Here is a 14,476-nt window from a genome sequence, read left to right on the forward strand (position 1 = left end):
GTTCATTACGCATGCTCAGCCCATGGACGATCAACGAACGACCGTACACACGAACGATGTTCAACGATCGTCGCCCAATCCGATCCGTCGGTCCGGTCGTTCGTTTCCAGCGACTTTCCTCGTTCGTCGGCGTCGTTGGTTACTTTTTTACGAACGATTTTTTGCCCAATCGATCGTTCGTCGTTCGATTGGAACGATAAAAATTGGAAGTGTGTACGCACCTTAAGTTTGTCAGCTAGGCAAAGTAATCAATATAGATAAAGTTTAATTTACCTTTGGTTTGAAAACTACAAACATTGTATGTCAATAAGGAAATAATCATGTTTATCCAGCTTTAATATTTTACAAGATAAATGCACTGTAAATAATTGTATAATGTGCACATAATTAGTTCAGTCCAGAATATTTACCTGGGACACATGTACTCTTCACTAAGATGGTTTAAGGGAATCTGGGCAAACTGGATTGAGGTCTGATTGGAGTCAGAGATAATATATTTTTTTCATACTTCACGTAATATTGTTTTGTTTTTTTTTAGTTTCCAATATCATTCTATAATATCTCTTTCTACAGCAAATAGTAAATGTTTTTTACTTTGAACCTCTTATTCCTTAGCAGAAAATACCCGTTGTGTAGTTTTGATTTTGGGGCTATATAGAAGTTTTATTGTGCTAAATAAATATGCTACAGACACAAAAGTGCAATGATCTTAAAGAAATGCAATATTTTATAAAAATTAACAAAGGAAAAAATTGAATATTTTGCATAAGTTACCAGACCAGCAAGTAACCAATAATACCTTAAATAATACATATTAAAAAACAAGAATGGCTCTACAGAGACAAGCATAAATAGTCTCAATAGACAATGCAATCAATAACATGTCTGCACATATTAAAAATCTATATTAAAAGTACAGTCCTGTACCTTTTCAAAGAACACTGTTTTATAGAGAATCGCTGGCAAAAGTTCTCTCAACAAATGTAATATACTTGGTTGTTGTAATGATTTTCCTTCGTGCAGTCACCTTTTTAAAGGTGTATAATTTGTATAGTCAATACAATTGAATTTCTCGACAGTTACTGTTGATCGGCACACTTCCTTATATGAGGATAGCAGCTAATAATTGGTACCCAGTACTGTCACATATTGTACAGACTGATTTACAAAAGATGGAGCAAAGAAACTGGGGAACAAGTGAAGCTATAATCCTAGTTACTAAACAAGCCTTTTTGTATCAAATGAAAAAAAAGTGCTGCTACAGACATCTGCTCCGTTTTGGTGCATTTTCCTTTGCCCCATGTTTGGAGAATCAGCTGCCAGGCCCAACCCAAATATTACATAATGTAAAGTGACAGCAAATGTAACGAAAAGCAAGTACCTCTAAAAAGGAAAAAACAGGAGCTCTTGTTGTAGAGCATGGAAAGGTTCCTTGTATTGTGTGTGCTTAGAGTTATGAGGCAACCCTTCTTTTTTTAGTAAGATGCAGAAGAATGAGAACCTACCTCCGTTTGATATTACTGTATATGTCTTTCTGCCTTGGTGACAAATGCATCTTTTATCCCTCATCCTACTTTCACAGGCCGTCATGTGGACAAGGAAAGAAGTAGAATTTGGCTACATTAAGGAAAGCCAAAACTTTTTCTGTTTCTGAAATTGAATCAGGGTTATGGTATTTGACTGTTTTAGATATATGTTTGAAAGGGTCTGAGACACTCCATTTTGTTGCCTGAGACACTCCATTTTGTTTCAGATTCTAGCTTAGTTATGAATGTATTCCTTGGTTGTTTAGATTCTATAAACATGATGTTCTGCCAAGACGAGTGTCCTTGTTATTTCTGCTAAACTCAGATAATGTTGATTGTTTATTAATAACAAGGTGTTTTGTACGTGTCTGAAAATATGTAGCCAATTAATTTCAGATCTAGAATAGATAAACTAGTATCTATCTATTCTGATAGATAGCATGCGCTAGGATATATTGTTTTATTATATAAACCAGATGTTTGCTACAATAAAGTTGAAGATTGCTTGATACCATGCAGATGTATGTGTCAGTGATTCTTCCCGGGCGCGCCTGATACAGTGAGGGACACTGGGATGGTGAGAGATCTGAGAGGAATAGAGCCAAGAAACCTGCAGATCCTTTCAATGTTATGCTCATTTTGTATTCGTTCTTGGACAATATGTAAATCATTATATAGGTTAATATTTATACAATGTTTATAGTCAATAACTTAACTGATAACTGGTGGAAACCATATTCAGAGTCCAGTACTATTGGTTAATGAAGTCACTTGCAGAAATGTAATTTGCTAAAAATATGTATCAGCAGACATAAAACCAGATTCTTGCAGCTGTTTTGATATTTTTTGTGTAACTGTTTTGTTCTCTGGTGATTAAAAAAGGTATTTTCTTCCCTGTCTGCTTTTATAGCCGTTGTAGCCTGCACAGTTGCTTCTAATTTCCCAGTGTTGATGCTGGCTTCATTTCAGATACAGTGGGAAACAGGAAATAATCTTCCTTTAGCAATTAATTTTCATTGTAATTCCCCCTTAGTGCTTAAAAGGATTTTTGATCACTGCCCGTTCTCACAAGCAGATCATATGCATTCATAGATCTTTAATGGAAAACTAAAGAACACATGCAGCAAGTACCGGTATTAACGTAGGGTTGTTACTTTTATGAAAAAGTATATTTTCATGTGACATTCATATTTAAATACTTTTTGGTAAATGTTTTCTATATATATATATCTATATGGATATATATATTTTTTTCTTTATCAGTATATCGTACAATGGGATCAAGATCTCTTTTTAACAAATGTTGAGATGAAGGTTGTAAAGGATAAATTGCATAACGTAATGTTTTCAGTCAGTCTGAGCACACTAGGGGAAGTTTTATAGCATTACCTTACCTTGATCAGGTTATTTACATTAATGTAATCACATTACATTAACATAATCACATTAACACATGCCTAAAAACTTTGCTAACATTATAGATTCCCCTTAGCAGTTTATTTCTGCTAAGCTAATTGTGCCCCTCCAGTTATAAAACCCTCCCTGAATTTAAATGATGATACATTTTTGAAGCCAGTATATTTCTATGGTTTAGCCACAAGATTGCATTATCTTCACAGTATGTGGAACTGTGTGTCTTTAAATGATTTGGCAACTTCCCAAGAATTGTATATTTTCTCTAATCAAAGTTTTTTTTTGATAGGACATTTGATAGGAAGTTTCCTTCAAGACGCCTGGGGACATCTCATGCTAAATATTGCTTTCCATTTCCTTCTACACATTCAAGCAGCAATGCATTTGCACATCAAAGATTGGTCTTCTACTTACTCTTATTGAGAGGCAGGATTTAAAGTATCAGTAAACCCAAATGATATTTCTGTACTGTTTATTTATTTGTGATGTTTATTTTATGTTAAAGTTTTACGGTAAAGTAGAAATGCCTAGAAGCCATGTCAGTCGATCAGACTTCCTTACCTATATAAGTCTGAATAAAGCTAAATAACAACTGAATAAACTTTATGGAAAGAAAAAGAAGTTCTAGCTGCGACCTAAAATTGCCAACAAATCAGAGGATGCTGGGCAGGGAACAAGGATACAGATCATCCAGATCACATAAACTGCCTTAATTTTTTTTGCCAATAACTGGATTTTTTCCATTAATTACTTTGCTGCTGTATATGGTTGAATTGCTTAGTGTGGTTATTTAGAAACAGTGCAGGTAGAGGAGTGTAGATAGGTTTACATACACTTAAAATTACATTTTTGACATTTTACCACTAGAGAATTAGCAAGGCCTTTAATATCCTGGGATTTGACTGTTTATGATAAAAAAAGAGGAAGCTGCATGTTATTGGAGCAATGATTTGCCCAGAGCTGCCCAGATAAACGTTTGTTAATGACCTTGATCCAGGGGTGACTTATAATAAATATGATTGCATATTTTATTTTACATTGCAAGAGGAAAAATCTCTTTTTACTGTGCAAACACCAAGCATAGAAACAGCATGGTGGAGCTCACAGATGTAATGTGAAGATGTGATATATGATCAAGTCTTTGCCCTATGAGCTAATTACTGCATGAAGTAACGCTGATTTTTATTAATATATAAAACCATGAAATATATTGATTGTCTGCTACAAGTGTTATTGTCTTTAGAGGTACAGTAGCAGAATGGTACCAAAAGCTGGCCTAATGCAACAGTTCATCATTATGTTGTTAACAGGATTTGTATTCTGTCCTGAGGGAAGTGTTGTAAAGCACCATAGTATAGAAATATGTTTTGTACATTCAGTCAACAGTAATAGTACATTACACTTTCGAACTTTAGACAGCTCCAATGATCCTCTATAAAAAATTCTTGTTTATTTTTAGGGGCTATAGGCTGCTACAGTAATTGGCACACAAAAGAAATAGATATGTTAATCATTATTATCCTTCACAAAAGTGATTAATACTTAATAGTATATTTCACTGTCACCGGTGAATGATATAGATATTTTTAAGACAATGTAAGTAGCACTGCACCTTTAAGCACCCATTAATTTACCATATTAACTCATGACATCACAAGGGCAAATTAATCAAAATGAACCAAAATACATTGGTGGTCTGAGTTACCTTTAAAAAGCACATTTTGCATATTTAAGAAAAAAAAAGTACACAGTCTTTCCTTATAAATAAAAGTGTTCATTTCAATTATCCTCTTGCCAGCTAATAAAAAATGGATTATACAATTGACATTTCTTCAATGTTGATATACCCATCTTCCCTGGCATTCAGTTTACATTAGGAGCAAAACATTCTGAAATGGACGCATAGTAAGACATTTTGGACTTTGGTAGCCAGTACCAAAAGTTCATGAAAAGTCCCTTGTCAATATAATTTTAAAAAATAAAGATACAATCATAATTATCTTTTAATTTTAAAAATTCTAAAGATGAACAAAAGTAGTGTTTATATATTTAAGTCATTTTTTTTATAAATTATAAAACTCATGTCTCTTCCCAAAGGGAAGCATTAATGCACTTTTGTGGTACCTTTGCCAGCAAAAATTTGGGTCACATTAACAAATACAATAAGTCATATTGCATTCTACTCCCCATTAAGAACCATCTTCTGTTAAAAAAAAACAATAAAACAAAACAAAAACCAAAAAATATAAAAAAAAAACCTTTATGGTCTTGATCAATGTGCTCCGTAAGACCATATTACTGATAGCTCATATCCAAAACACACATGTGGGAAACAGTGAAGTCATCTTCAGTAGGGAATTAAAAGACTGGTCATCAGTAGAGTTTGTGATAACAGCGGATATCCTTTGGAAGACACAGAGGAGTTTTAAAACCATCTTGTCCTATTTTGAGGTAAACTCCCCCTAGCATCAGAGTTGGCATGTCAGGAGTGAGTTCTGTTAAAGCCGAAACCTAAATGTTTCTCTAACCATATTTCTGCTAATTGAGCAGCAGATGCAAATGTACTTGCTTTAGAACCCAAGCACATTTTATATTGTTTAGGGTTTAAATTAGGGTCACATTGGACAGGATGAAACACATGAACTACCCCCGTTTCTTGACTCCGAAAGGGCTTTAGCCCTGAGGACAGAACTTTAGTAAAGAGATCCACATCTTCTAATCCCCAACCTTGAATAGAGGTATCAAACCCACCAATTTTTAGCAGATCACTTTTATATATACAAGTAATCCCAAAACCGTAGTCTCTCCAAAATCCAGTTTTCTTTGTAAAAACAAAGTTGCTGTCTGCAGGAGGACTACCTCCATAAACTACTTTTGGATCATATTGACTGAATACAATTGGGTAATAAACTTGCTGTCCTTGAACAGTGTTGTCCCGGCATCTCTGTAGAAAATCTGATGTGAAGATCAAATCTACATCACAAAACAACAGCAGTGTGTCATTGTCATATAGAGCCGAGCCCTTTTCCAGACTCAGCCCCCTGGAAAATGGTCCTGACATTTCCATGATTGACATTTCCACTTGTGGGTATTTAGTTTGGTATTCTGCCATGAGTTCCATGTGCTTATTGGAGTCCAAGTCTTTTTCAGATTTAAATAAAATAATCAGCAGCTTCACATTCTGTTTTGGAATCAGACAGACTTTCTCAAAGTTTTCCATAAACCTTGTAAAGATATCATACCTTCCGGTGAGAGGGACAAGGAAATGTATTTTTTTGTTGATGTTTTCTTTCATTTCTTTAGTCACATGAAGGGCAGAAAACATTTTCAAGGAATTGGAAAAAAACGAAAAGGACTGAGTATCACTATTAATGTTCTGGAGAAAGCTCTGCACATCCAACTCTTCTTCCTCTTTGAAAAATGGCTTGCTAAATGATTGTTGTAGGTAAGCATGCCTCCTTACTGGAACAGTTACCTTTCTTCCTTTATGCCTTTTATATAACAGCAACAAATCTAATATATATTCTACTCCATACATAGGATGAATCCTTCGGTACCCATACTGGATTTCTTTGAAATCGATTAACCTTCCTCTTGATTTTGAGTTCTCATTGATCATTTCCATGACTTGCATCACTGTGTCATCCAAAGACACCTTGAGAAGGTTATTTAGACTCTGGCATGGTGGAGCATTTGCAGACATTGAATAAATATGTTTTCCTGTGAGAAACTCCCATTCAATTACTTCACTCCTTTCCCGTGGCTGAAATCTATTGAAAGATGGCATCATACCAAGTTGCTGGTCTAGTTTGCTTATCTCTGTGTTACTGAGCTTGCTCATCACAACACTTTCCCTGTGAAGCTGGATGGTATGAAAGCGTAGTTCAGAAATCTTCCGGCTCAGTATATAATTATGCAGTCGGTACTGGTATGCTGGTCTTTTATTAGGGTGTAATGTTATAGCTGTATGAATTTTACTGTTGTGCAAATCTTGAATATATCCTTTTCGGTTGTGTTCATAATTTTCATGGAATAGTTGCTGCATCTAGAAAGAAAGCAAATAGAAGTTGTTAAGTTGGTGTGTGGAAATAAGTCAGCATGTCAAATACTGTTCAAAACAAACAAAAAATGGTAACAGCAAATAAATTCAAATATTGTACGCTTACAATTTGTAACTCTGTACAGTGGTAAAATAACCTGAACACATGAACATGAACACCTGAACACAGGTTATAATCATTAGCCTCGTTTTCTGAGTATAATTATATTTCTACATCCAGAACTGTACATTTACATAGAAGACAAATTATTTAAGGTGCCCCTGTCACCAGATTTAGATAAGGATTTTAGGTTTATTACCTGAAACCAAGCACAGGGAGGTACATGCAAATTACTCTTTTAAATGATCTTTTTGAACCTCAGGGACCTGTGATTTGATGAGCTGTGATGCCTGTAATACTGCCAGCTTTTATTCCCACTAACCTCTGAGTATTCTATAGTATATTCTGATCATGTAAAACTCCTATTCCAATTATGCAAGAAAATATCTGAAACAAGGAAAATTACCATTCAGTTTTGTCAAAAGAAAATGTAGGTTTGGGAAAAGCAAATCTTCAGTCTCTCTGCCCCTAAGTACACATGCGATAATCCCATAGCACCATTGTGCACTAAAAATTCCCCTTATTAGTAACCATAATGTAACTTAAGCTGTCAAGTATGGAAAATGCCTTTTGTTAGTTTAAATAAAGACTGCAAAATGATTTTAGGCTAATGCACCATGGCATCCTACCATAGAATTGGATACAGTGGGGCCTATTAAGGAGGCTAAAAGTCAAGATAAAAGCATATTTTATGTACTGCTTTTTCAAGTTTTACTAGCTTGATATAAAAAATATTCTAAAATGTCTCTTACATCCTATTTTGTATGAGGTAATTTTAAATAAATACTTATCAATCTTTCCAAGTGTGGATTAACTTTCATTGCCAGGACCCCCTAACAGAATGTTTAGTATATAAATGTTTTAGATACAGAATATAAAATGCCCTAAGAGATCTGTTTTACATTTGATATCAATTAGCTGAATTGTTCATTTAAGTAACCTTATTTAATGTTAACTCTAGTTATTGCTTTATTATGAGCACTATATATGTAAACCAAATGTTCAACGTTTGATAAACATATTATGGAATTGTCCACACATGAACAATATTATGGTGCTCCTCTTACTGCATTCTCTACATGCAACCAGCTGAGTGTTCCATTCACATCTACATTGTTTATATTGTGGCAGACTTATATCCATTTACTGTGAGCTCTAAGCCAGAACATCCATTAAATCCTCTACAAGTTTGTGCTAACACAGGATAAAGGTTGCTAATTTAAATAGCGTCTTAATGCACACCATGATGTCACAATAACACGTTTAGGTAAACTTTTAATTACAAGCTTCAAATCATAGGAATTAAAGTGCCTAGGGTCATATATAGTCACAGAGCTGAAAATAACCATAAAAGTTCAATGTGAGGTGTTAGACTTTCAAAGTTCCTTTAACAAATATCTTCCTTATTCAACTAAAATATAAAACATGCAACATTCAGTGTATGTTTCCCCATTTGCCTAAATAGTAACTGTGCACTAAACTGTGATTGTCATATGGACCAACAGCCGTCCTAACGTGGTCACAAGATGGAGTTACAGATGCAACAACAGCCAATAGCTACAAGTAAAGTAAAAAAGCTTGCATAGATTACCCAATCTCATGAAAGGAAATGTAAAAACAATTATTTGTTTTGTTTTTTGTGTTGCACTTCATTGCATATCTGAAGTCAGCAGATTGTCACCTTATTCACTAGGCTAAGTGAAAATTCTCCTCCAGAGTAATAATTCACCATGCTCCAAAGGTCATCTCAACATAATATTTAAGAACATCGAAGGGTAGAGAATATATTTTATCCTTTCTTTTTATCATATTTTAAACAAACATAAAAAGAATATGGCTTTGTGTCACAGTAAAACTTTTAGTTGTAGAGGTTTTAATCTAATTTTGTAAGAGAGTGGTTAAACCTTCTTTTTAGGAAAGAGTTATTAGTTTCTTTAAAACCCTTTCATATATTTTCTTTTATCCCCTAGCTATGAACGTCTAATACGGTTTATTCCTTACCCAGGAATGGATCCTCGCTAGAGGCAAAGAATTGCTTAAAAAGATTTATATAGTTAGCCTGAAAAACACTACTTTTACAAAATACTGTACACATACACATGACCTGGAAGCTTATTATATCCTCTACACAAACTTTACACTCTGCAAATAAATAAAGTACATTATAAATTATATGGCAGTGTTATAACAATAAAAGTAGACAAACAATATGATAAAGTGCAATTTACCAGTCCTTAAGGTGCGTACACACTTCCAATTTTTATCGTTCCAATCGAACGACGAACGATCGATTGGGCAAAAAATCGTTCGTAAAAAAGTAACCAACGACGCCGACGAACGAGGAAAGTCGCTGGAAACGAACGACCGGACCGACGGATCGGATTGGGCGACGATCGTTGAACATCGTTCGTGTGTACGGTCGTTCATTGATTGTCCATGGTCTGAGCATGCGTGATGAACGAACGTCCGTTCACTTTCCTGTCGTGCACATAGTTCCTCTATCGCTCAAACGATCGTATCTATTGTGTGTACAATATCTACGAACGATCGTGTCGTTAACTCTATGTGCAGGATCGGTGCTATACGATCGTTCATATATATCGTGCAGGAACGTTCGTCGTTCGTTTTCCAACGATAATAATTGGAAGTGTGTATGTAGCTTTAGAAGCAGTGGCTAATTAAGTTTTCTGTAATTAGTTTATTTTCCATTATTTTCACTGTTCTGTAATATTGGTAGGACAGTGTTTTCACCCTAGAAGCAGGTATTCGGTTAGGGCTACGGAACACCTACTTCTTTGTATGCCACAAAGAATTTGGAACAATGCTAAAAAAACTTTAGTATAGAAAGTGTGTATTTATTTTGGCCTTACTGAACAGATATGTTTTAGCAGAGCAGGGGAACAAATAAGGAAAGTGTGACCTAATAGAGAACAATTTGGGGATAAAACTACTACAACTAGATATCAGAGTTATGGAATCAAAAATTCCATACATCAAGTATGAGGCAACCACATTGTTATACTAAAGTTACTGAATAACAGGTACCTTGTAAAAGCTAAATATTAACATCTCGGGTGGGTGACAAAGAAAATTATTGCTTATTTCAAGCACTTTAAGCACTGCCATGTCTTTCAGATTTTGTGTCCACGACCATGCAGTATGGTTCCTCCAGCCAACCCCTATGTTACCACTGTGCTTATCAATATTTAGCCTATTCTCCTGAAGTGTCTTTTGGACAGTGACAGCTCCAATGTATTTTATAGCACTTCGTCTACAAATGTCAGGAAGCATATATTATAAAATTATAGAACAACCAGGAGCTTTGTCACACAATTCTTAAACTGGCCTAACACCACAAGAAAGAAGGACAGCATCATTTTTCCCAAAATACAATCAGTTTGGTGTGGCTACTTTTCCAGTTCCTGTGACTGAGTATATACTTTGTTAGTTGTTAACTGAACAGCTGTTTGGTGAACATAATAAAGCCTACATTTTATCCTACTCATCCCATTTATTTGGTTCTGGCTATTAACCAAGAACTGGATGCAATTATGGAGGTTGAAACGTGACTTTCAGGGTTATTCAATTCCACCTAACAGTACGAAAGCAAAGAGACTATTGTAAGTTTTAATTGTTCTTTCTCTTATTATAGTGTTCTCCTATTATCTTGCTTATGCAATCCCTAAATAGCAGCTGTAAAGTTGGAAATAATGATGGTATCTCTCCTTTTCCATTTGGATGGACCTACTATTTTTTATTTTATTGATATAGATAGTAAAAGTTAATAAGGTGAATTTTTATTGTTTTAGAATTCACAGCAAACTTTTAATCTTTCCTTCTACCTTGCCAGTATTTTCTTCATTACCTCCTCTTTGTTCAACATAATAAAAACCCATACAGCTTTAGGCATTGCTATGATCTTGATATTATCGATCTTTATAAGCTGTGCTCTAATATAAGGATCAACAGCTTTGAATCTGTACCCAAAGAGATCAAATTTCTCCAAACAGAACTTCCAACATTCTCAACTCAAAATTTATGCAACATATGCTATTATTACCGTTCACCCTAGAATCCATCTCTTGCCAATCCAATCCATCTCTTAAAATTCTTTAAATCTAAATGTCTAAAGAGCCTTCATTTATGTAGTAAAGTATCTCCTTTGTACTCCTCCCTATTGACCACTAAACATGTTTAGCTCATTCCTATTCACAAACCCAAATAGGACAAGAAACTAGAAATTGTGTCAGGTCCCAAATAAACCAATCAGCCAAATAAAGTTCTAACATAGTTAAGACAAGCTAGAAATTAGTTTCTAGATAGAATCTGATTCTCATATAGAGAATTTAATCCAGGATCTTCCCTGTAGCGCTTTAAAGGTTGTACTGAGAGTGGCGCTTGACATGTGTGGTTACTCTCCACACCTACTAAATGCTACAACTAATGCAAAATCTACCAACAGATTTTTTAATAGATTTATTACTTAAGAAACCAGAGAGAATCATAGACTCCCAGTTCAAGCTATTAGCATACATATTCATACAGTGGTCCTGATTTAATAAAGCTGTGCAAGGCTGGAGAGGATACTCTTTCATCAGTGAAGCTGGGTGATCCAGCAAACCTGGTATGGATCTGGTCCAGGATTAAAAACATTTGCAAACCTGGAAAATCTATTCCAGGTTTGCTGGATCACTAAGCTTCACTGATGAAAGTGTATCCTATCCAGCCCTGGAGAGCTGTAATAAATCAGGCCCAGTAACTATAGAAAAAGCTTGGAAAACTCCAACTCTTAATACCCAAGAAGTCCAAGCAAAAATATCATGGTTCACAGTGAATTAAAAGATGACTGCAATATTAAATGACAAAATGCTTACTAGATTCAGCATTATATGCTTATTTCACTTTTATAGACTCTGTAAAATGCTGTGTAGCATGTGGACACGATATAAATACCAATAATAATAATATACTACATAATAATAATAAATATTTGTTTATTGTACAGTTTGTCCCTAACTAGGTTTGATGGAATAAGCATTGGATTTGGTCATGGTTCCAAAGTCAGCTAAACAAACAGATTTCCGGAGCACATTCTCACATTCAATGCTATTTTAGGCTGAATTCTTTCTTGTTGATTAGACTCAGAAGAGATTAAGTCAAGCTTCTTTCCAACTGACTTTATCAGCATTAAAGTTTTATCATGAATTTTAAGCATCCCTGGAGCTAACAGAAAATTAAAATAACATAAGCATGACAAGAACATGACTTTAATATTTACACAGGGTAGGTTATAGATCTATAAGACTTCTGGCTTTCTCAGTTTTCTGAACTATTATTAGAGTTATGTATGAAGGAAAGTTTAAAGCTTAACATCACCTCTGAGACAATTTTCATATTACTAGGTACAATATCAAGATATCCATCTTCATGAATTTCATGTAATACCCATTGTTTTCTCTTTTTCTTACACACATTGTTTAAGTGTTTATTGTATCCACTGAGAATTGTTTGTTTGTTTTCACAAAGAAGATTTTATAAAATATGCACAATACATTATTATATATACAAACATTTTCTCTTTAAATGCCATGCAATGCTTTTACTAGAATGAATATTGTATAAATAAAATAATTGATTTTTTAACATATCTGTTTTGTTCTGGGAACCTTGCAAATCATGTTATCATAGTTGTATATAAATATTGTATCCATATTTGGGATGTGGTACCAATTAAAGTCCATACCAGCTATCTTGTAAATTGCTCTTTAAATACCATATTAACCAATTAAGTAGTGTTTTATAAGAATTATATATAGCCATCTCCTGAAAATTCTAACAACAATAGCTGTTTTGGTAGCAAAACTTTGCAACCCTCGTCTATGGCATAGCAAACATTTGAAAGCTCATTAGGTAGCTGATCTACTATTATGTTTTTTTTTTTTTTGAACCCTCCTACAATACTACATTTTTTGTAATTATTTCTGGCTCTCACTGTGGGTGCCTACAAACACCTGAAATGGCACAAATGCAATTTTGACTGTACCATATAGATATTCTTGTTAATATCTGCCTTGATCTGGTCTAGCCACCTAATAGCAAATAATTTGTAAGACATTTTTCAGGTTTTCTGGATCACCTTGGCTTTCCCATGATGATCTACCTTCTCCAGTCTTGAAGGATATTAGTGAATTTAACCCACTGGTAGGGTAATTGTCTTTACAGTGTGTTAGAGGTCATTAGACTTTGGTAAGGATATTAGTTTGTTGGTTCCTATGGTAAATTAGTGATGTGAATGTGCACTCTGTAAATGAAGTGTATGTACTATGGTAGATAAATACATAATGACAATAAATACATGGAAATCGTAGTATACAGGGTATTTTTCAGATTTCTAGCCATTTGTCAGATGGGTATCTGCCTCCATTGTAATTATGAGGATTATCTGGATATGTGGTTATCTTCAGTTGCCACCTACAAAACTTTGCATGTTGCGGTTGTTTATCCACGGATAGCTGTACTGCCCTATAATTGCACAAGTCAATTACAAGTACGACTTGTTTTACACAGTGATTGGGGTGCAGATAAACACACAAAAACTTAGTGTTAGAGACACTTTTATATCAGGACAGCTTACATATTTTAGCTGAAACTATGCTCTAAGCACTGGAAATGAATGTTCCAAGTAAATTAGGAGAGACTGCAAGGTTGATTTAATAACCCTCGTTCTAGTCATGTGCAATAACAACCTTTTTTTACCCTTGTGTTTGATTGGCTATTTAACAGAAATACAAATGTATAGCTACAAAAACACATATATAACTACTGTAATAAAATCCACTGACATTGATTAAACATATATTTTTTTTTGTTTATTTCTTTATGCCTAATTGTTTAACCTAAACATAACAGATGTTTGAAGAGAACCCAGATGACACTAACTTTGCCCGGAAAAAAATAGGATATTGGTAAGGGTATCAAAAAATAAATTGTATTTTTAAATCAACGTGGGTAAAAAAAATGAATATTAAAATGTGATTTATTTTTCACAGCATGCAAATGGAAACCTATTATTTATTGCCATGGAAACTAGCCAAACAGTTGTTGTACTCGCTAGGTGGGCATTGCTACTGTGAAAGCAGAAACTGTATTGATTATAATTGCAATGGACTAAGCAGTATGCAGGATTTTTTTTATACATATATCTGTCATTCTTAAATGAAGGATGTCTTGTTTCTGCATAATAAAGCCACACCTAATAGAAAAAAATAATTGTAATGAAAAAAAAAAAAGATGGGGCATTACAGAATTGTATTACTTTGTTCTTAATTTAAACGTAAATAGTAAAACTTTTAAAAAACATTTTTCAGTGCTATGGTT

At 34.2% G+C, this 14,476-nt stretch overlaps 1 protein-coding gene across 1 annotated transcript in view; it reads right to left on the bottom strand.

Moving 5' to 3' along the window:
* Positions 1–222: 222 nt before the first annotated feature.
* The window catches only part of CHSY3 (chondroitin sulfate synthase 3), a 192,233-nt gene continuing 177,979 nt past the window's right edge, over positions 223–14,476 (bottom strand). The window contains exon 3 of the mRNA XM_072416002.1: positions 223–6,984. Coding sequence (XP_072272103.1) covers positions 5,422–6,984 — 1,563 coding nt within the window. The 3' untranslated portion in view covers positions 223–5,421. The remainder of the gene's footprint in view (positions 6,985–14,476) is intronic.

This window comes from Pyxicephalus adspersus, chromosome 6, assembly GCF_032062135.1.
Source record: "Pyxicephalus adspersus chromosome 6, UCB_Pads_2.0, whole genome shotgun sequence".
NCBI classification, from domain to species: Eukaryota; Metazoa; Chordata; class Amphibia; order Anura; family Pyxicephalidae; genus Pyxicephalus; species Pyxicephalus adspersus.